This window comes from Pelobates fuscus, chromosome 12 (genome assembly GCF_036172605.1).
Source record: "Pelobates fuscus isolate aPelFus1 chromosome 12, aPelFus1.pri, whole genome shotgun sequence".
In the NCBI taxonomy this organism is placed as follows: Eukaryota; Metazoa; Chordata; class Amphibia; order Anura; family Pelobatidae; genus Pelobates; species Pelobates fuscus.
Window position 1 is genome coordinate 126,975,214 of NC_086328.1, and position 21,888 is coordinate 126,997,101.

At 40.1% G+C, this 21,888-nt stretch overlaps 1 protein-coding gene across 1 annotated transcript; it reads right to left on the reverse strand.

The window, feature by feature from the left end:
- On the reverse strand, positions 1 to 21,382 carry LOC134579228 (uncharacterized). Its single transcript, XM_063438445.1, has 11 exons — positions 21,267 to 21,382; positions 16,018 to 16,156; positions 13,961 to 14,780; positions 8,376 to 8,517; positions 7,590 to 7,745; positions 7,439 to 7,485; positions 5,891 to 6,066; positions 5,232 to 5,626; positions 3,767 to 3,863; positions 1,620 to 1,800; positions 1 to 305 (listed from the first exon to the last, which is right to left on the reverse strand). The coding sequence occupies exons 3-11, from the start codon at positions 14,721 to 14,723 to the stop codon at positions 154 to 156; spliced, it is 2,109 nt and encodes a 702-aa protein (XP_063294515.1). The 5' UTR covers positions 14,724 to 14,780; positions 16,018 to 16,156; positions 21,267 to 21,382; the 3' UTR covers positions 1 to 153.
- Positions 21,383 to 21,888: the final 506 nt, after the last annotated feature.

Consider the following 21,888-nt stretch of genomic DNA (forward strand, 5'->3'; position numbering starts at 1 on the left):
TCCTCTACAACACATCAAACAGTGATTTTACAAATGAAAATACGGCCTTTGCTTTGAATTGATAACTATTATATATCTAAAGGGATATAGATGTATATTGCTTTCCTATATATGCATTGAGAATGTGTTTCTGTTAGCACAGAAATGTCCAGCTCACGATTCCACTGTGGAGAGCCTCTGGTAATTTGTGGTTCTGGAATTCTTCATAATGAAATATGCCGTCAACGCAACTAGAGCGAGAACTGCGACTCCAGACAAGGACATAATCAGAGTGTTAATGTTCAGTGCGACCTTCCCACCGGAATCTGCAGAAAGTAACAGAAAATAAAATCAGAACAACTACTAACAAATAAATAAATAAAGCGGTTTGTCTACCATGTGATATAAAGCAAGTATAATATAAAATCATGGTGGAAAGAATCACAGTGATTGTCTGTCTGTCTATCTATATATAATAGACTAACTGTTGACTGGAATAGAAATGTGTCGGTCCCTAATCAGGAAAATTTATGCTGGAACACAAATGCAGATATAAGAAACAGTCATCTCCAAATTTGCAGGAAAGGAAACAGGCTGAGCAAGCAGGTTAATTAGCTGCAGGAAGCACAAACCATAGAGCAGATATTATAGTTGAGTTTTAAGTTCACGTTAGAAAATCAGCTGGCTAATTCAAGGTCAAAATTTGTATTCGAGTTCAGGTTAGGAAAAGGCAGCGAATACGAGAAAACTAGCATGTCCGGCAACAATTAGGAACAGAAGAGAAGAGCTCGGGTAGCAACACTATCGATCAGGAGCAAAAAATAAATAACTGAGCGATACACTGTTGCAACATGCTTGCTCTTAACAAGGACAGAGTTTGTGGACATCACGTCGAGGTGTGGCCACATCACAAGAGGAAGTGGACACTACGGAGGAAAGGAGAAAACCAGTGACCGGAGTATATGAGTGATCATAGGAACGAGGAAGAGGTGAGTCCTGACAAAATGTAAAAAAGGTCTTTCTCTCTGTTATGAGCACCAACACCAACAGCACATTTAACTCAGATTTAGGAAAACACTCTTGATAATGTTCCTCTGAAGTGTGCTTCTTTCTAACCAGGTTACACATGTAAGACTTGATTTGCCTAGACAATGTGATACTTGGCTATTTTCCAACAAGTAGCCCCTGCTACTAATAGTTTTGTAGCTAATTACACTTTTTTTTAGACTTAAAGATATTGTAAACCCTGACATTTCCAAATCTACGAGGCAGCTGATGCATGAGGCGGTCAACTTCTAGATCCTGTTTGTCTTGCTTTGGAAAGAACCATAAAGAAATCAATAAATCTTTAATGAAACAAAATGTCCTCGCTGTGCATCTACTGGTTTCCTTCTGCCTTTTTTTCCATAACTATCTTGCTGTGTGTGAAAGTAAGGGACATCTTTGGTGGACTAGTGAAGTAAAGCAGTAAGAATCTGTGCTGTTTGTACATGCAGATCTCACTGTGTCCAATCACTTGAGATTAGAAACTCTTTGGGTCTCATGGAGCTTCATTCCATTGCCAGCACTATTAATCTTATAATATCTCCACGGAAATAATCTCTGTTCAAAACAAAATCAGTCAATTAACTTGTCCTTACCTTGGTTGAGTGACTGTCTCTTCATACGCAAAGGACCCTGGGAAATGAAGTGCTGCAGTGACTCAGTTGCCTCAGCTGTTAGTGACCTCCTACGGCGACTTGACCTGGCGACACAACCCCGAGCACAGCGTGTGTTGGGGTCCCCTAGCTTGCATAGTATGACCGTGCAGCTCACATAAACCTTCAATAGGAGACACACAAAAATTAGAGTTTATTTTTGATCATTTTTTTGGTGGATTATTATGAAAACATAGGGTAGAAATCAAACAAAGAGTCAGTTTCAGCTGAGTTTGCAGCCTGATCGTTCAGGCTAAGTAAGGGTCTCTTCCTAACCAAACTGTGCCTTGATTTGTGCACCTCTCTCGGTGCACCCCTGCTAATCTCTGTGTCTTTGCTTTGTTCCTTTGTTCCTTTGTTCCCATGTTTGTAAACACAGGGGGTCGCAAGCCATGAAATTGTACCTACTGGTTCGTAAGTGACTACTCTTATCCAAAAGACATTCTAGGTTGTAGCAGATCACCTGGTAACCCAACCGGTTACCTCTGCTATTTCTCTTCCTTCAGCTGAACAGGAACCATTTAGGATATAAAGAGATCCATTTCCCCCCCAGTAACTGGATGACATACAGTTCTGGAGGTACAACAACAACTTTATTTGCCACACACAGATTTTAAGCATAGCCCCATGCAGGGGGTGTAACACATGACATAAAATGTTCCCTCCCAGGATCCTCCACCTCCCTGGGGACCTAGCGTGGGAAAAGGCTTTGTCCCCAAAAGCATGCCACCCAACCACAGGGTATCCCACATCCAGGGACATGGGGTCTTCATCCCATGAGCCTCTGTACCTGGGAGACCAAGCGTGGAAAAAAGGGACCGTCCCTTTGTCTCCCAAGCACAGAGAGCCCACCTGCGGAGAAAGAGCTGGTCTCTTTGTCCCAGCAGGCACTGCAAAGCCTGCCAATCTCGCCAGTGCCCCAGAAGTGTTCACACCAACCTCAGGGACCCTTGCAGCTGTACCTCCCTTGAGGTCTCTGTGTGAAACCCTGCAAGGGAAGTGTCTCCTTTCGGAATGCGAATACTCTCCCTGGATGGCATTCGCTTGTATGAAATGGCAGCCATCATTAATTACTTCCCTTGCGGTTTCACACGTATGTTGCAAGTGCAAGTACTTCCCTTGCGGTTTCGCACGTATGTTGCAAGTGCGAACGTTCTGATTAATTGGTATGAACATTCTAATGGGGCACTGGGGAGGTCCTTGTTCGGGAAGTGAACGAGTCAGGAAACAATCCACAAACGCTCCCCCGGCTGGCGTTCATCTGCATGAACGGCGGTCAGCCAGCGGAATGCTCATTAATTGTTTCCCTTCCGGTTTGACACCATGTTGCGAGGTGTAAATGTTCTAAACTAACATTCTAAACGGGATATCGGGGTGGTCACCGTTTGGGGGTGAATGAATTCCCTTCGTGGAAGCACTCCCGGGGAACGGCCAGAAGAAACGAAAAGATGCGAAAACACACATAATAACAGACAGGCAATTCACGGACAGGTAGCGGTACATACACACACAAACACACACTCATCATGTTCATCTTAAGGTTGTTCTTGATCATACTCTACTATCCATCACTTGTTCAGTGTGAAAATAGATTAAGTTACTGACTGGCTGGTCCAGCAGCAGTTTTTGGAGCAAATTGAATCATGTTTTAAGTGCCTAATTATCTTCATTGATTTGAAGTGGTCATGGTGATCATGGGAGTTTGTATGTGCATTGACTATAAAGAGCTGCTGGAGGTGTAACCCCACCTCTGGTAGTGTCATTAGCCAGCCCAGAATGAAAGATGACCAATGGTGGCATGGTTCCCCCCTTTGTTCCACCCAAGTTCTCCCCTCAGCACGGCCTTCGGGACATCATTCTCGCTGCAGGAAGGGAGGGAGTAGGCGAGGACAGCAGAGAGGGCTGCAGGGAGAACCTGGCCTTGGCATGGGATTACACATACATCTTTCCTTTTTCTTTTGGGGGGACCATGCCAGCAAAGCTTACTCTAACCAAAAACAGTAATTTATTGAAATCTATTTTTTTGGTTGGTGTAACCCTTTAAAAAATATCAGAATCAGGTAGCCAGTTCACAGAATAATTCGACTTACCTCTTCATAATTTCCAATGAATGTGAACGCCTCTAATCCAAACCTAGACCTTGTGTTTGTACCCGTGTATTTTTTCAAGGTTTCGTCCTTTAAACACCTAAAGAGAGATTAACCTTTCATTTAGTGACGGTATCTGCGATTTACTTAATGTAAACAAGCACGGTTGCTAACTGAAAGTTTTAATTTCCCTAGATGCTCAGTAATACAGAGGTAGATATGCTATACTGTTAGGGTGTTTGTCACATAACAGATAACTCTATCCACGTTAGAGATCAGCAAGCTAATCAAAATGGAGTACCGACAGAAAGGCTGCACAAAATGGCCGCCTGAGTTATTATGGCTGAATTAACGGAGAGTTAGAATCTGACAGAGTACTCTATAAATAATAAGGAAAGGCTCAAATCAACATAAACAACACATGACACTCACTCATTACCATGCAGGGTACCAATGATGAAAAAAATGTGAATTGTTTTAAAATATGTTCCATTCCATGAGTGTTGAAACCAGAGGGAGAGGGGACAAATACAGGCTAGAAAATCTAGTCAGGGGATAAGAGAGGTAAGATTGCCTCCCCCCAAGTCATGATGGTGTAGATTTAAAAATCAATGTTTCACTGTGTAAAAAAAATATTATTATTATTATCATTTATATATTGCCTACATATTCCTCAGCTCTTTACAATTATAGAAAGGGGATATTTCGAGGAGGACCTGCTAAATCGAGCATACAATCTATGAGGAAACATGAGGTGGATATATTGTTAGGTGTCTTCCCCAAGGACACTTACTGGTGATATGGTGTGACCGAGATTCGAACCTGAGTTTCCCAATTCTAAGGCAAGTGGCGTTAGCACTGCCAATCTAATCAGCCAATTAGAAAAACAAAACATATTTTGAAAGAGTTGCCCAACCCATTCTTCCAATAGACTCCCTAGTGATAATATATAATTTTGCCTATAGAAAATGATATGGCTTAATGTTTGCCCCCAACGTAGGGCTTTGGATCCTACACTGATGTTTCGTAACATTGAGATTAATATGCTCACGTTATTATAGACTTCAATGGGATGTTAAAATGTGGAGTTAGCATTCTGTGTTATCTACATGGGACAACACGCCTTTGCAGTGCTTCAAAGAAGGTTTTTTTTTACATTGCTACATGTAGACGTTGTGATGAAGGATCATAGGATATCACATTTGTTTTGGTTTCTCCTTTGTAGGTCTTTAAACCCCAACAGAGGCCACTAATGATCATTGAGTAATAGTGTTCACAAGTGGGAACCAAGTTTGACAATACATTAGTGCCCTCTGTGGTCTAATGACATTGCTATACATTAAAGGGCTTCTCCAGATTTGACTAATTAACTAAACATTATTATTCTGTCAGTATAAAACCATTCACTAGACCATGTACACAAACTCCATGGATTTTTTAAATGAACAAAGAAGTGGATGTAGTGTACCCATTTTCTATGATGTTATAAAACACTGGATCGTCTGGATTATCATGCGGGCTGGCCTTGCACGACTCCACAAATAGCTGTACATTGGGTACAGAAGACATTACTTGTATCTCCATGTAGAGCATGTCTCTCAGCCAGACCTCCAGTGGAGATTGTGTTTGTACAATTGTAAACTGGTCACTCGTGTAGAACTGGAACTTGTAGGTGAAATTACCAAATCCTGCCTCCGTGAACTCAAAAAGTGCTTTTTTAGGACGAAATGAAACAGACAGGCGGTTCTTTTTTGGAAATGTGCAGTTAAAGGATATCACCACCTGGTGCTTCCTTGTAATGACAGATGTTAGATCATCAAATGAAGTCACTTGGTTTTTAAATACAATGCTATCTTCTGTTTCCTAAAAAAAAAAGAAGGCAAAGTATTTGGTACACGTTTCTAAAAAATCTATATTTACAGGAGACAGAGTTCACCAAAGTATTTAATTTAGTGGCAAAAAAGCCAATTTATAGTTTTGATTTTCAAAGTTCCATACAAGTCTTCTTTAAGAGATCCCATGTCAAGCCTATAAATGACTAATTTACTGAAAGTATATGGGATAAGAATAATCGTGTACATGCGTTAAAACTGTTAAGATCATGTTTTACCAGTCGCAGAATGTTACCTCGATTTCTGTGCCACAGGAGTTAAATCCCACACTTGCAATATGATGCGTACTATTGGAGGTAAGCAGACATCGAGGATCAATCAGGCGCAGGTGATTATCGTACAGACCATTTGATAAGGTTTTTTGAATGAATAGAGTCATTGTGTTTTCATTACACAGCAAGGTGGTCCTCACTGATCAGATAATAAAATATGTATAAATATATAAGCACATAAAGTTATTAAACATCTATATAAATACCATGTCTTGCAATATATGTATTTCTGGACTAACTGAATTTTGGAGCAATAACCTTTCAGGAGATCCTCCCTTTATCAAGTCTCACAGGTTTTTTATAGTTTTCTAGAAAAAGATTTTATAGAAGAACAGTCACTGAGAAACTTAAAGGAACACTATAGGGCCAGGAACACAAACATGTATTCCTGACCATCTAGCCCCCCTGGGCCCCTCATGCCTCCATAAATATAGTAAGAATCTTACTGTATTCAAGTGTGAAGCTGTAAATCTGCATGCTGTTAGACTCAGAAAAACAAGCAGTCTGCTGACATCATCAGAAATGGTAGCCTGGTCCAATCACAATGCTTACCAATAGGATTGGATGAGACTGACAAGGAGGCAGATCAGGGGCAGAGCCAGCATGATTCAAACACAGCCCTGGCCAATCAGCATCTCCTCATAGAGATGAACTGAATCAGTGAATCTCTATGAGGAAAGTTCAGTGTCTGCATGCAGAGGGAGGAGACACTGAAGGTTTGGATGCATTTTAGGCAGCCATGACCCAGGAAGTATCTCTAACAGTCATCTGAGGAGTGGCCAGTGAAGTTATCACTAGGCTGTAATGTAAACACTGCTTTTTCTCTGAAAAGACCGTGTTTACAGCAAAAAGCCTGAAGGTAATGATTCTACTCACCAGAACAAATTCAATAAGCTGTAGTTGTTCTGGTGACTATAGTGTCCCTTTAAGAAGTTAATGTGTTAACTTCTTGTTTAGTTCCCACCCCAGCATGTAACTTACGATTCCTGGCAAAGTGGGCTCTCTCCTAGCACTCTGACTCATTTGCTGGCTTGCAGTGTAGTAATAATATTAAATAGCTTTCCCAAACAATAAAGAAATGAATTAACATACAGGTACCCACATCAGAACCTGTCTAGTAAGGCAGTTTGTGGGGGGCACTTGCCCTGGTGCTTCCACCCTGGACCTGCTCCTGTGATTTTGTTTAAAGTTCTAGAGATCAGTGATAACTGTCTGTTGAGACAACTGTTGTGGATTGTATTTACCTTAAACCTCAGCACTTAGAGCTTCTTGGGAAACGAAGTCCACAACAGTTAAAGCCAGGGCAAACGTTAGCGCCGCAATGCACTTTATAACAAAATGGCACAAACATAGAAGAGAACGAAGTTGCCAATCTAGAATTGTCTGTTTGTTGCTGAAATTTATGGCACTACGGCCTACTAACACTATAAATAACTAAAGCCTATATTTCCTCTAGTCTGTCATTCAGTTAATCATTACCAATTACCATTTTCAAAGAATGCAAAACATACCCATGTTATCAACGATGACAATGATGCATCTTAATTCTGAATTGTACCTGGTAAAAAAAAATATTTAGAACAAATCAAAAGAAAGAAATGGTGAAAATAGGAACATATTTTGTTATTTCTTAGCTGTTCAATACGAGAAGACAATACTGACCCATTGGTGGTTTCTGCTACAAAACAGAAAGGAACATGGTCTCCAACATCATTGTCCGTTGGTGTCCATTCTATGATCTTTGTTGCACTGTTTCCATTTCTTTTAACTGCCCCCTTAGTCATGTTGTAGGGACCACTGATCCTAAAATCTGCTATGCTAAATATAGAAATCACACAAAACAAATATAAAATGAAATACAATACACATATAAAATCCACTGTGACCTAATGAATTATCCAGAATATTGTTAATAATATAAAATCTATGGTCCCAAAAACAAATACTAGAAATAAAGTTTTATAAGATTAAAAAACTGTCTAAGTTACCCGGTAGATAATTTAAAGGCAATGTTCCAGATTCCTTGGAGTTCTAAGATTTGTACTGCGCAATATATTTCTATATTTTAGTTTTGTGGCCCTTTTTTTAAGGATGTGAAAGGTATATTTGTATCTCTGGTGTGTGCTTTCACCCTGTTTTATTTGGTGTGTGTTTTAATCAGGTGGGATTGAGTGACTGTTCCAAAGGTGATTACAGTAGCACCTACACTTACCGGTATACTGTATTTACAGCTCGCACTATAGTTTTTTGTTTTCTTAAATGTTGGGATCTAGTATGCTTGTGTTCTGTCATTGGACACAGTGATAGATTTCGATTCCGGCTATGAATTATTGGAGTCAAAAGATACCAATCCCTACAGACCTCTAAAGATTTTAGATCTAGCTCTTTACACAATTCAGAAACCCTGTTAGATTATTACTAAGTTACTATAAGTAGATGTATCTGTACCTGCTATGTGTTGCTTGAGCTGCGAGGTGTATCTCGAATGGCATTCTTGCCCTGGCATGAAGGATTTCACCATTGTTCGGTGTCGGAGGGAGAAACAGTGGTCTGTAGACTCCATATGTACATAAAGATACTGTGCTAGTCACTGGCAAAGAACAGACAGACAATTACTTATGAATTGTAAAATAAATCACTCTCCCCCATTCTACACTTTACTGGATGGCTCAAACAATTGGTGCAAACAGCATCACCCTGGGTAGAGTAACTCGGAAGGACTTAGGGCAAATAATAGGGCAAATCTTCAGAGTGCAATAGCCTGCAATACATATGAAATACTGGCTTCTGACCACCACGCATGTTTTAGTTTTTACATTCTGTTGGAATATTGGGAATTTATGCTTACAAAAACATCAGCATTTTATTTACAAACAAAGAGCATTTTATTAAATTTTAGCTTCCCACATACTTTCTATATTAAAATAAATGTGTGTTGCATATGTGAGCATTCTTTAGGTTAACGACCCGATTTGCTAGAACAATGTATTGCAATGACACCATGGGAACATAGTATCCAAAGCTCCCTCTAGTATAGATCGCTCTCACTGCTCTGTCTAATCTGGCACTTAATAATGAGTTAGAACACCAGCCTGGGTGTGATATTATAAAGAAAAGGTGTGCAGGGTCAAAGAGAGCAGTGAGACTTATCTATTTCCACCCAGACAATTAATTTACTGACCAACATGGCTAATGATGAAATATCTATTTTTCCTATGGATGGGGAAGAGAATACAAGATATATGGGTAGGAGAGGTGTACTTGAGAAATTGGGGAGAAGGGAGAAAGACAGGTGTTGAGGAGGTGTCTGGGTAGGACAGTGGATGAAAAAGACAGCTCAAGAAAAGGGAAATGACAGAGAGAGAGAGAGAGAGAGATGGGAATGTTAGAAAGGTTGGGATTTGGAGAACAAAGACACTGGGAGAGGGGTAGTAGAAAAAAAATTTGGTGTCAGGGAACAATACTTTACAGACATAGGAAATACTGCTGGTGGATACAAAGGATCTAGTTAAGGCAAGACATGCAGGGTTATTTACTAAAGTGAGAATTGTAGGGAATATAAAGTGAATTTCAAATTAGCTGGACGAAAGGTCAAAAAAGGTCAAAACAGCTGAACGCCTGAGGTGGGCATAGCTTGGAAGGATTGGCGCCGGGCTTTGCTCAAGGCAACCGGCAAACAGCTTATAAAGAAAAGAATAACCCAGACAAATGACAAATATTTATGGCACTGGCAGCCTCCTAAATTTGGGTGAGAGAACCATCCGTGACCCACTTATTCACCAGCAAACATCACCAGACGATGGAACAAGATGGAGGAGGAGTCAACACATGCAGCCATTCATCGAGCAGCCAAAACAAGGTAGGAGAGGAAGAGCAATCCTACTGCTACGATAATTCCACAATTCTTAAACATATGGGTGAGTTAAAAACATACTTTACTATGAAATAAACAGGATGTTAAGATTGAGATTTTTGCATTGGGCCAGAGAACAGTTAAACTAGAGGGATGGGAGGAGGCAGTAGAGGCCTACAACAAGTCGATGGATCCGGCTGCAATTGCCCAGACAAGATTGTACGAGGCAGAAAATATTAATCGAAGATCCCTCAAACTGCACTAGGCAAAATAATCTAAGAGTAAGGGGTCTACCAAAACAGGAGGGAGAGGGATCGCGTATTGCCCTATTATAAGCCCTAAGTGCCTGATATACCTTACCAGTTTTGAGTGATTGCAAGGCACGTAAAGCATTTAGAGCAAGACGATCAGAGGGTGAGCAGCCAAGAGACATGATAGAGCACTCCACTTTTTTACAGCTAAAGAAGCCATCATACGACTCATCATAAAACTCCTCATAAGACACCTGCGAGACCACTGTATTGACCTACCAAAATAACCCACGGCAAGTTTTCCAGGACTTATTTCCTACCCTGTAGAAGAGGCAAATTCTACAAGACCATCACATAAAATTTGCATGGCAATCCCCCTTTTAGGCTTCATGGCTTTCTATAATGGTAGAACAGTTACTCTTTTGCAGAAGACGGACCTGTACCTTTTCTTCAGATAGTTGGATATACCCAGGACATACTTGAAAACGAGAGAAATCTCAATGTATCTTTCCTGGTAAAATATGTTATAAATAAAATAAATATCACTCCACAGGAAGGGTTTCAATACCATTGGACAATTTACCTACACTTACACATCTTCACACAGAATGCTCATCACAATGGGGACCTGTGAGTCTCATTGTTTCTTTTCTTTTATTTGTTGAAAACCAATAAAATATTATTCACAAAAAAAACGTGAATGGCTTAAACAATATCCCCAATAAGAGAAGGCTATTACTTGAGAGATGAAAAGATTACGACAGATATAGCTTTACTACAAGAAGCGCATATCCCTAAAATGGCCAAACTAAAGCTCACTGATCATATACTCACATCAGCTTATACCGCTGTCTCGCACTGAAAACAAAACGAGTGGCCATACTTATTCATAAGAGATGCCCATTACAGGTTTCTCAGACTATAAACGACAAAGAAGATAGCTAGATTCTTGTATTAGGATCTAGAAAAATTTACATTTTAAACATATATGCACCGAATACACCATACGTATATGGTGGCAGTGTCCAAAAATAACTATTTTTTTCAACAAATTATAATCACAGACCGAATCTCCATGGCACCCACCTCCTCCTTCCTTACACCCCATCTAACAATTTTTTCTTTTCCTTTCTGAGACATGGCGAGACACTTTGCAAATATCTGCCTTATGAGAAATCACCCACATCCAATGTAAAAAGGATATAACGCATCACAGATCCCGAACGCTATCATGATTTTGTAATCATGATTACAGTCTTTTTTAATGTTCTAATGTCTTAATTGTAACACTGTTTTATTATCTTTTGCATTATCTGTATATAACAAATTGGACGGACCACCTTATCCTTGTGCATGTGCTTGTTCATTGTAAGCGGCATATATCCACCGATCTGTATTTAACTAAAGAATTTTAATAAATAGGTTAGCTATGTTGTCAGCTAACTTGGAGAACTTGCTGTCTGATAGCTAACTTGTAGAATTCCTCCAGTGCAGCTATTTCGACCTTAAATTTGGAATGCGTATTGAATTCACTTCGAATTCCCAACAATTCTCATGTCAGGGAATAATAACTCTGAGAGTAAAAAATGAAAACTGCATTATGATGGGAAATAGTGGCACATAAAAGTTCAGGATAAGACTGACGTGTACTGAAGGAGATAGAAATAAAATTAAGAAACTGTGAGAGGGGTAAAGGAGACATCTGACAGTAACATAAACTAACAGGGTGAGAATTCAAAGTCAATTTCAAACCCAACGTCAAAGTACCCAAATTGGAAGCATAGTTGACTGACTGAATTTTTTCAGATTTTCAGTTTCAGCCTTAAATTTGAAAATTCACTTTGCATTCACTTTGAAATCTCCCTTCTGAAATAACAAATAGTGTAAGGGGTAGAAAGTGATGCTAAAATAGAGTGGGGGCTGCTGTTTTTTTTTTTTTTTCCTGTTTTTAAGATTTTGCATATTTATATAAATGTATCTAATTATACCAATGTTAATTTTGATGGCAAATTTCAATTTAGTTTTAGTCATAGTCCTTTAACTAAAATGCCATTCTAATTTTACTCGTATTTTAGTCATCTGAATTGTTTTAGTTTTAGTCTTGTTTTAGTCGACTAAATCTTAAAAATTTTAATCAACTAAAATTGTTGGTCAACAAAATTAACACTGAATTATACTCCAGTACATAAACTGAACTTATCTCAAAGATACTGCAAATCCACCTGTGATTTCTAAGTGAATTGTGCAAATAGAATGAAATACAAAATACAAAAACTACACAGCTTCCCAAGGTTATCTCCCAGATGATAGGCACACAGCATAGATATATACAAAGGGATTCCGCTAATGTACCTAAAATAAAGGATGAAAATAATCAACAATCTGGTGTTATATTGCACTCACAAATTTCAGATGGTCAGAGCGTTGTTATTTATTGTCGATGAACAATAATTAAGACAAACTAAAATAAAACATGGCATCTTTCCATAGCACCACAATGTGTTTAAACTCCAGATATTCATGTTTATATATTCAAAATTATAATTTTTTCAACAACTCATCATCGAAACTAAGGATAAACAGAAGATTTTTCTCTATAAAATATATGTTTAACAGTCCTCTCGTTTAGAAGGTTTTGGGGCTGTTCCTTCCGGCGACCACTAGGGGGAGACTAGGACGTTTTGTACACCTTCCGCCATCGTGAAATGCGCGGCCATGATGGATCAGTGCGAAATACGTCAGAGAATGCGGATGTAATTACGGTATACTACGAAGGAACCTTTTCACCGGCGGTAAGGACGAACACCGGTGGAGAAGATCCATCAACGAATGGGGAGCCAAGTGAGGGAAGACACCCACTATTCCACCAATAAACATTGAGGGACTAGCCCAAAGAGGACTGAAGGATGAGTGTTTAAGATTGCCTTTTTAGTTCTACTTGTTTAATAGTATCATTGTTTTATGTGGTTTGGTCCCTGAGGAAGTTCTTTGTAAGAAAGAAACGCGTAGGACCTGTGGACCATTTTTTATATTTATTTTGTTCATGTATGATTTTTTACCTCATATGTGAATAAATACCCGTTTTGATTATCCTTTCGGCTAGAGATTTGTGAACCATCATACCAGTCTAGGTGTCCAAAGGCTATCACTAAAGGAGGAAACCCAAGCCCCCTAACATCGAGGGTGGCACCTATAAAACGCTCTGACCATCTGAAATTTGTGAGTGCAATATAACACCAGATTGTTGATTATTTTCAGACAACATTGCACTATGTTTTATCCGTTATTTTGGGTACATTAGCAGAATCCCTAAACTACCTGACTGTCACAAGACTAATTGCTAATTAGAATTCACAGTGAATTGCAAAATTTAAAAAAATTGTCTAACTGTAAAGATGTTCTTAAGTCAGTTTGACTAATTTGGCCTTAAATTATAAATTACTTTTGAATTCATTGTGAATTTTCCGTTTAGTCAGTAACCCTGTCTGTATGACTTGTCCTGTCTTTTTCCAGAGGTGTTGCTAGGTTCCAGATATACACCTGTTGCAGAAATAGATGATCATATGTCCCGTCCTTTCTAACCATGGACAGCGTGCTGGTCCCAATGAAAGCATAGCAGAAACAAGCACACCCTGCATCATTGGGTATTCAGTGTGATCCTGCTATGCACCCTAATTAACAGAGTGGTGAACGTTCTCTACACCGAAACACCCAACCACATCCCAGTCTGGCAGGATTCTATATTAGTGATCATTCTTTTTATATCATGAATGTAAAATTAAAAATGGAAAATACTAATATCGTACTGTCCTGCCCTTTACCTGTAGAAATCTTGGGCTAAAGAGTCCCGTTTCTGAGCCTTCAGCCTCCAAAGATCCCCCCTCCCCCCACGGCAATGCCTATTGACTAATGACAGTAACTGAACTTACCTTCCACTGCAAACTGTAGTGGTATCTTACTAAGACTCCCTGTTGGGTAGCGAATGGTGTCTGTTTCAGGTACCCATGTTGCCTCAGGTGTGGTTGTTTCGGTGATGTCTGATGAGGACGGCATGACTGTTGTTGTCTCGAGGTATGTTGTGGTTTCAGTTAAGTCTAGATCTGTGATTTTAGTGGTTTCTGTTGTATATGCCTCTGAAGTAACAATGTTGTCTCTACCTGGTGGAGGGCTAGAAATGTCTATGATTGGCGTATTTGGGCTAGGAGTATCTGTGACTAGTGTTTCTGTGTTAAAAGTGTCTCTGACTGGCGTTTCTGGGCTAGGAGTGTCTGTGACTGGCGTTTCTGTGCTAGAAGTGTCTATGACTGGCGTTTCTGTGCTAGAAGTGTCTATGACTGGCGTTTCTGTGCTAGAAGTGTCTATGACTGGAGTTTCTGTGCTAGAAGTGTCTGTTTTTGCAGTATCTGAGTCAATAAACTCTCTGTATGTGGTATCTGCACTAGTACCTAGTGGGTATATTAATGTTGTAATGAATTCTGGGTCATAAATTGGGCTTGTATATGATATAGCGGTGGTAGTGTCATCAGTTGTGTCTGTATTTAATAATTCGGTTGAAGTATCTTCTGTGGCTGTCCACCAGTTATAGTTTGTCATCGCACGCCTCTTTCGGACATATTGTTCGGATTTGTAACTAACTGAGCCGTCGCTGTATCTCAGATAAATGTCGTTTTTGGCAAAATCTTCCAGTACCATCTCAAATGGGTAGACACCTCTTGAAATTGTAGCATGCAGTGACAGAACACAGTTTTCCTGTCGTAGAGAAAACAGAATTCATATTTTGTAGTTTGGCTTGTCTTTTTAATGTGCTGTACAAGCTAGCATTTGTTTCTGCCTCAGTTAAATCAGTTTAATTGTGCTTTCAGTTTAATTAATACAGTATAATTAGTAAAATCACAGAGAGCTGCAATGTTTACATAACAGCTTTAAGTCTGCCCTCTGTCGCTGTCTACCAGACAGCCACTAGAAGGCTTCTGGAATTCAAACTGACTTTTGGTTCGTTATCTGACGCTGGACGTCCTCACGGCCATTACCGCGCATGTGCATTAGGTCTCCCCCACCGGCTGACGTTGGCGGGAGGGGGGCACTCCAGAAGCCTAAAGTGCAAGGAAAACGGATTTGTTTTCCTGGCACTATAGGATCCCTTTAAGGGTGATGGGAGTTTGCACCCAGACCACTTCAATGGGTGCCTACACTGTCCATTTAAGGTCAAAATAGCTTAAATACAGAAATTCCCTAACTCAGCTATGCTTTCAATTTGACTGCACTGGTCTAAAAGGACAACTGTCACCTCAAAACTCTTTTACAATATAATAAACCTTTTATCGTGTTTTGAAAGGAAATAGCTTTTTTAAATAAAAAGAAAAAAAAGAGAGAAAACCTCATTACTACTTTTAGTATACGATAGGATCCTTCAGCCATATACATACACCTTGTGTCAGACAGTGTCTGTGGTCTTCCCTGCTTCTGTGTAGAGAGTGAAGCAGGGAAGACCATAGAGCAGGCGTGCCCAAAGGGTAGATCCCAAGATGTTGTAAAATTACAACTCCTATGATGCTTTGCATGCCTTTAAAATGCCTTTAAATTGACAAAGCATCATGGAATGTGTAGTTTTAAAACGTCTTTTGGGCACCCATGCCATAGAGATCGTCAATTTTCAAACACTGTCTGAAAAATAGCCTACCTATATTCCTCAAAAATAAAGGAAATAATAAATAGAAAGGGTAGGTGTACTAAATGTAACGAAGTAGCCTAGCCTACATACCTCCCAAATGAAGGTGATAGAAAGTATGGTATATCAAAAACCTCTAAAAAAAAATGTTTAGCGTGAAGAGACAGACACTAGAACCCACATGCCGATTTTAGCCATTCCAATGCTTTCCCTATGGGGTAGTCCTAATCAGAGAGCAGGACTTACTGTGCATGCGCATTAGGTCCGCTTTGCCTGGAGATGTAGGGACTAAAAAAAGCAATACAGTCACACACTTACTTGATCCAAGTTGAAACGTGGATGGTGGTAACAAGTTGCACATTCTCCCGTGTTTATTATGCCATATCTACATCGTACATTGTCTCCATCGGGATCATGGGCCAATAAATTAATGGAGATCGGGCAATTTTGAGGAACCCTTAAATATAAAAACATGAAATAATCATTTTTTAAATGCATCACTATCTACTATATCATTTTATTCAGTGTATTCCGTAGTGTGTGCACCAATAAGAGGTCAAACTGATTAGATTGACAGTTAGCTATGTCCCCCTGGGTTCCCGCGGATCCTACAGTCTTCTCGATGTAGCTAAAGAAGCAATTCTTGTTCTGTTTCAGCTATATTAAGTGTGCACAACTTTAAAAAAGATTCAATGGCTGAGAGTATCAGCTAATATTCTACCACATTCTGGCAATGTGTGAATCTGCAGGCTGTGTCTGTCATGTGTGTGTGTTTGGAGCTGCATGTGTTGGGACGTTGTACATGTGAGTTGTGTGTGAAGCAAACAGGATTATTTGGAGCAGGGTCAGCATCAGGGGGTGACAACCCAGGCCCCATGTATATCAGCGGAACTGCAGCCGATGCAGCTGCACCAGGGCCCGCACGCTGATGGGGCCCACCAGGTGTCCCATGCACTTAGGGCCACCCGATGTGGCCTATATCTTCAGGGACCCGGTCAGCGCTGCAGTTCTGTAAAAGCCCCTTTAAAAATGTCAGCCGCGGGGGGCGGGGCCTGACCGACATGCCGGCTGGTCGCATGACACAACAGCTCCGGCAACTATCAAAGCATTGAACTACAACATGAAGTTTAACGTCCTACCTGACGACCTACCGAGAAGGGCCAGCACACGAGGAGACAATGGACCCGGGGAGAGGCTTGCGACTAACGTTTTAGTCCCCCGGAGAGACGTGCATCGCTCCTTCGGGATGAGGCCTACTCAGGCGGTGAGCGAGGCGGACCGCCACCGCCCGCTATCCTGCCTGATGCAGTCTGGACAGACTCCCTCAACTGAGCGGACTGGGCCCTGTCCCCCCCCTCTGGGCCGGTGCGGGCGATCCCGGCCCACACCCTGCACACTCTGCGGCTCCTCCTACACCGAAACATCCAAAATGGCGGCACAGTGTCCCGGCTGACTCACATGGACACCTCAGATTCCCAAAGGGGCATAACCCCTGTGTGAACTCAAATTAGGTGTACCTGAAAGGAACAACTCAAAACGCAGCACTGCTGAGCCTCCAGGCCCGAAACCTATACATGCCAAAAAGGCAGGAGTGGCAACAGGCTGATACACGGAGCTTAGACCCGGCCACCCAGCCCCAACAGTCAACCCCTCAGGCCTGCACGGAATACACACTACCGCCCAGATCCGAGGACCTGGCCTGCAACACCTCAACAACGGCACAGAGACAGAACAGCCTAACCGCAGGAAGAGGACACCAACCGGCTGGATGAAAGCGGCTGCTACGAACTCTACACCACAAGGGGACTTGCAAGCCTCCCACTTCCACACAACTGACCCCATGCGGAGACGACCTGAGGAAACAGCTTGAGTATCGAGGAGGGTGCAAAGCTTACCCAATCCCCCTCTGTGGAACAGGACTGTACAGCTGCAAGCCGCTGAGGCAGTGGGGTGTCCACAAGTTATAAGCGACTGCTCTCAGGACTTTAAGTATGTTGAGCTAGGCTCTCCGTAATAACAGTAAAGGTGAAATAACATACCCCAGCTAAGTTAACACAGGAGTAATTGCTAGTTTTAAAATTGTTGTTAACCTGTTGCCCAACCTTGAGCATTCTGGACTGCCCCACCGATCTCCCACACACTTACCTGCACGCACAACCTCACCGGCACAGTGTAAAGCAGATCAGGCACACTCCAACCATAGGCAGGCACCCACACGTGGGCAGGAAAGATAAACCCTAACCGGTAGCACCTCACTACACACTGGTCACAGAGGGAAATCCCTAACCAGAACCACAACCACATACACAGCATGACCTGATGCCCATGGCTATAAAACTGTCCGGGCCACACATATAGCCCAAGCAGACAACAATTTAGCACTACTACATCAAACTGCTGCAGCTACATAGCATAACACAAACAACGCTCATAGACCTGCCTGTTCCCTATTAAGTCGTAATGGGTGACCTGTCACATCTTATAGACATATTGATGCCTTACTTAATCTATGACCTGCCTACTCAGGCCTGTTTATGTCGCACTAACTGAGCATTGCTGTAATGGACGTTTCTCAAACGAGTTCGGTTTTATTTTTCTTGATTTAACATACTAGGCACTAACATGACATTTATTCCTACTTTTCTTAAACCACGCTAATAAGTGGTGAGCAAAACGACCGTTTCCTCTAGGTGGTTAGGAAGTACACGATGTAAACCGGTTTGTTTTCTAATGGAGAGGGTGGCTATAAGATTTGCAAAATCACTGCTGCAGGATTGTCCCTGTCTACCTCCCACACCCTCCACAACTAAAGTCCCGACACGCGTTTCGCCGAGAATCGGCTCTTCAAGAGCCCTTGAAGAGCCGATTCTCGGAGAAACGCGCGTCGGGACTTTAGTTGTGGAGGGTGTGGGAGGTAGACAGGGACGATCCTGCAGCAGTGATTTTGCAAATCTTATAGCCACCCTCTCCATTAGACTCTTATTGGATACCCTATTCATCCTTACTATCCGTGCCATCACTTGACAGAAGTGGCACGGTCTGATTTTTTTATTTTTTCTATTATACTCTCTCTCTCTCTCCCTTTGCTATTTTACTTTAGACAATAAGTGATTGTTTCACTCTGATTTTAAACTTACTAATTAAAAGTTACATTTTATTTCTTATCTGGATTGCTACTTTGTATCAGTACTTTGTGAGTATACTATTTGAAATTGATGTATCCCACATGATGTATCTGCACTTTATTTTTTTAATTACTTTTCAGTAGGGGTTACCCCCCAGTTTCATTTGAGCAATCTGACTCTCTCTCTCTCTCTGTTTTCCTTATTATTTTCATAGTTTTATAGATATTAACAGCTGTCACTAAGCAGCTTGGTACATAACATCCCTAAGGCCCAATTTTTAAGAATTTTAAGAAATTGCAGTAATATGGATGAATTTGTTTTACAAGCTAATTAAAGGAACAGTTTTCAGCTAAAAACTATGATTCTACACTTTTAGAAAAGCAATTACAGGAGGTCAGTAATTTAGGTAGAAATCAAATTTTGGAATATAAAAGTAATAAGAATAATGACTTGAAGAATAAGAACAAAAATTAATTTGACCTAAGAGGTATCCCTATTATTTTAGACTATAATAGTCAATCGAGACAGATTAAACACATTTTAAATAAATTCTTGCACGTCTTAAAAAACGATCAAGACCTCATTGGCATTATTGGTAACCAACCCAATGTTATCTATCGGGGTGCAAAGAGTATTAAAGGGGACTTGGTCAGGAGTTTTATTAAACCAGCTAAAACTACGTTCTCTTTAAATAAATAAAAAAACAAAAAACAAAAAAAGGCTTTTATCCTTGCAAAATGTGCTCCATTTGCAAAAAATCTAGTTTTCCTAAAGAAACCAGAACATCCTTTAAATCTAAGGTAACGGGAGAAAGTTTATTTTTTATTTTTATTAAAGACATTTTGACTTGTCATTCTTCCAATGTGGTGTATCTCCTCTGGTGCCTGTGTGGGCTGCAATACGTAGGGATGACTACCAGCCAGGAATCTTAAGACCCGTATTGCAGAACACATGGGAGGGGATACACCAAGCATAGTGTGTCTGCCCCTTTTTTAGAGTGTCATAATAAGGACCCTTCTTATCTAAGTTTTATGGTTATTTTTTTTAAAACCTTTAACTGGAGAGGAGAGGATAACTTTAAGGAATAGTGCAAAATCTAAAGTAAATGGATATTTATGCTAGATTCTTTAGCACCTAAAAGGCTTAATTTAGATTTTGAATTGATTCACTTTTTGAAGAGTTTTTTTTTATATATCTATCATTTTAGTTATATATATTTTTTATAAACTTTTAGTCCATTTTTGATACACTGTTTCCTTTATTTTTATCCTCCACCTCCTCGTTATTACTGTGAGACTCGTGTTTCTATTCAATTGGTCTTTTTAATTTTTTATTTCTGTTATATATAATGAGTCTGTCTCTTGTATCTGAATTGGATGCAATTTATGTTTTTTTATTTACATTTCAAGGACTTTTCTTGCCCTCATTTGATATGGGACTTTCGTGTCAACTTTGCCCTTACATGCAGAACACCGTATTGAATTGAACACTAATCACAACAGTATTTATTCGGACATTGGAGAGAGCAACACAGCACTGAGGAAGACTCTAGCTGGAGTTGAAACGCATCTGCTGTTTCCTTTTTGGGACTTTTTATACATTTGTTATGCTGTGATTTTAGCCTATATGCCTTTGTTTATATACCACTGCCAATTTTGTCCCTTTTTATTTCATTTTATTTTGTTCCCTAATAAATTTCTGTTCTATTTTAACTGAAGTTTCCTGCTGCTCTCCTTCAAGAATATCATCCTAGCCGGTATAGGCACCTTGGAGCCCTTTATATAGAGCCTGGGACGGCTCTATATCGTGTGAGTTTTATCCTATTGTAGGGACCTGGTGTCTATGTGTTTTACGGTTTGCATTGTGTATTTTATTTCTGTTTTTTAGAATGTTCCAGACATAGAACGTCTTTACTATTCTACATTGTTCCGTATTTGGTGTAGTATTTCTACTTTTTCACGTTGTTTGATCAGGTCGGCTGAGCTTGATTTCAGACATCTTACATACAGAAGGCAGCTAAGGTGCATCTGCTCAGGAGTGGGAACACGCCAACTCATATTTGGCTACAAATTATCTCTGGTTTTAGCCATCTGACATGGGATTTTTTCATAGCGCTAGGATTCTACCTAATTCCCAACCCAAAATAAATCCCTAACATGAGTTCTGCACTAAATATGAAATATTACAGTGATTATTCAACCCGGGCAATTCGAAATCTGAATGAGCATTCCTTCTATGGTCAGTCTAGGGACACTTGTTTTGTCATGCAAGATATCAAGAAAATAAAACCCATCTATGAGTTACTTTGGGTCCATCAGCATACAGACTTTGTCACTTTATAACTTTATATACCAGTGAGCGACAGTCATTTCTTTCACCAGTTTGAAAGATGTATCGCCATGCTCCTATTTGTCAATCGAACTGCACTCAAAGACGCAGTACCTGATGATGGGTATTATTGCGGTCACCGGTGAGTTGTTAGGTTTGGACGTGTCAGATCGGGTTCCCAAATCCACAACAGTTTGGAGACGCCATCCATCATGGTTAAAGATATTATAGATCCAACAACAACTGTCAGCACTGGAAACAAAACACACAATATGTTTGTTACATATTATACAGAAGCTAAAGAATAAACTTGCTGACTGTCCATTTATCCATCCATCCACCCATCTATCAGTCCATCTGAGTGTCTGTCTGGTTCTGCGTCTGTCTGTCTGTCTATATATCTATAGCTAAAGTTAGCTAGTGGTTGTGTTAAAATGTTTGTTTTTTTAAATTTGTTATAGATTAATTTTTATTTTAATTTACAACTTTTGTATCTACATGGATACAAAGTATCTGCAATTATTAAATTGGTAAAGTGTTAACACCTTAAAATTAAAATTGCTAGACACACAGACACAAGTGCAATCAAACTAAACATAATTCTATATTGTAAGTGATACAATGTGTCAGTAATTTTATACAATTGAAAAGAATATATCTTGCAACATATATCAATAGAGAAAATGTTATAATTAATTAAAAAAAAACGTACCCTCATTTCTAAACATTATGAAGA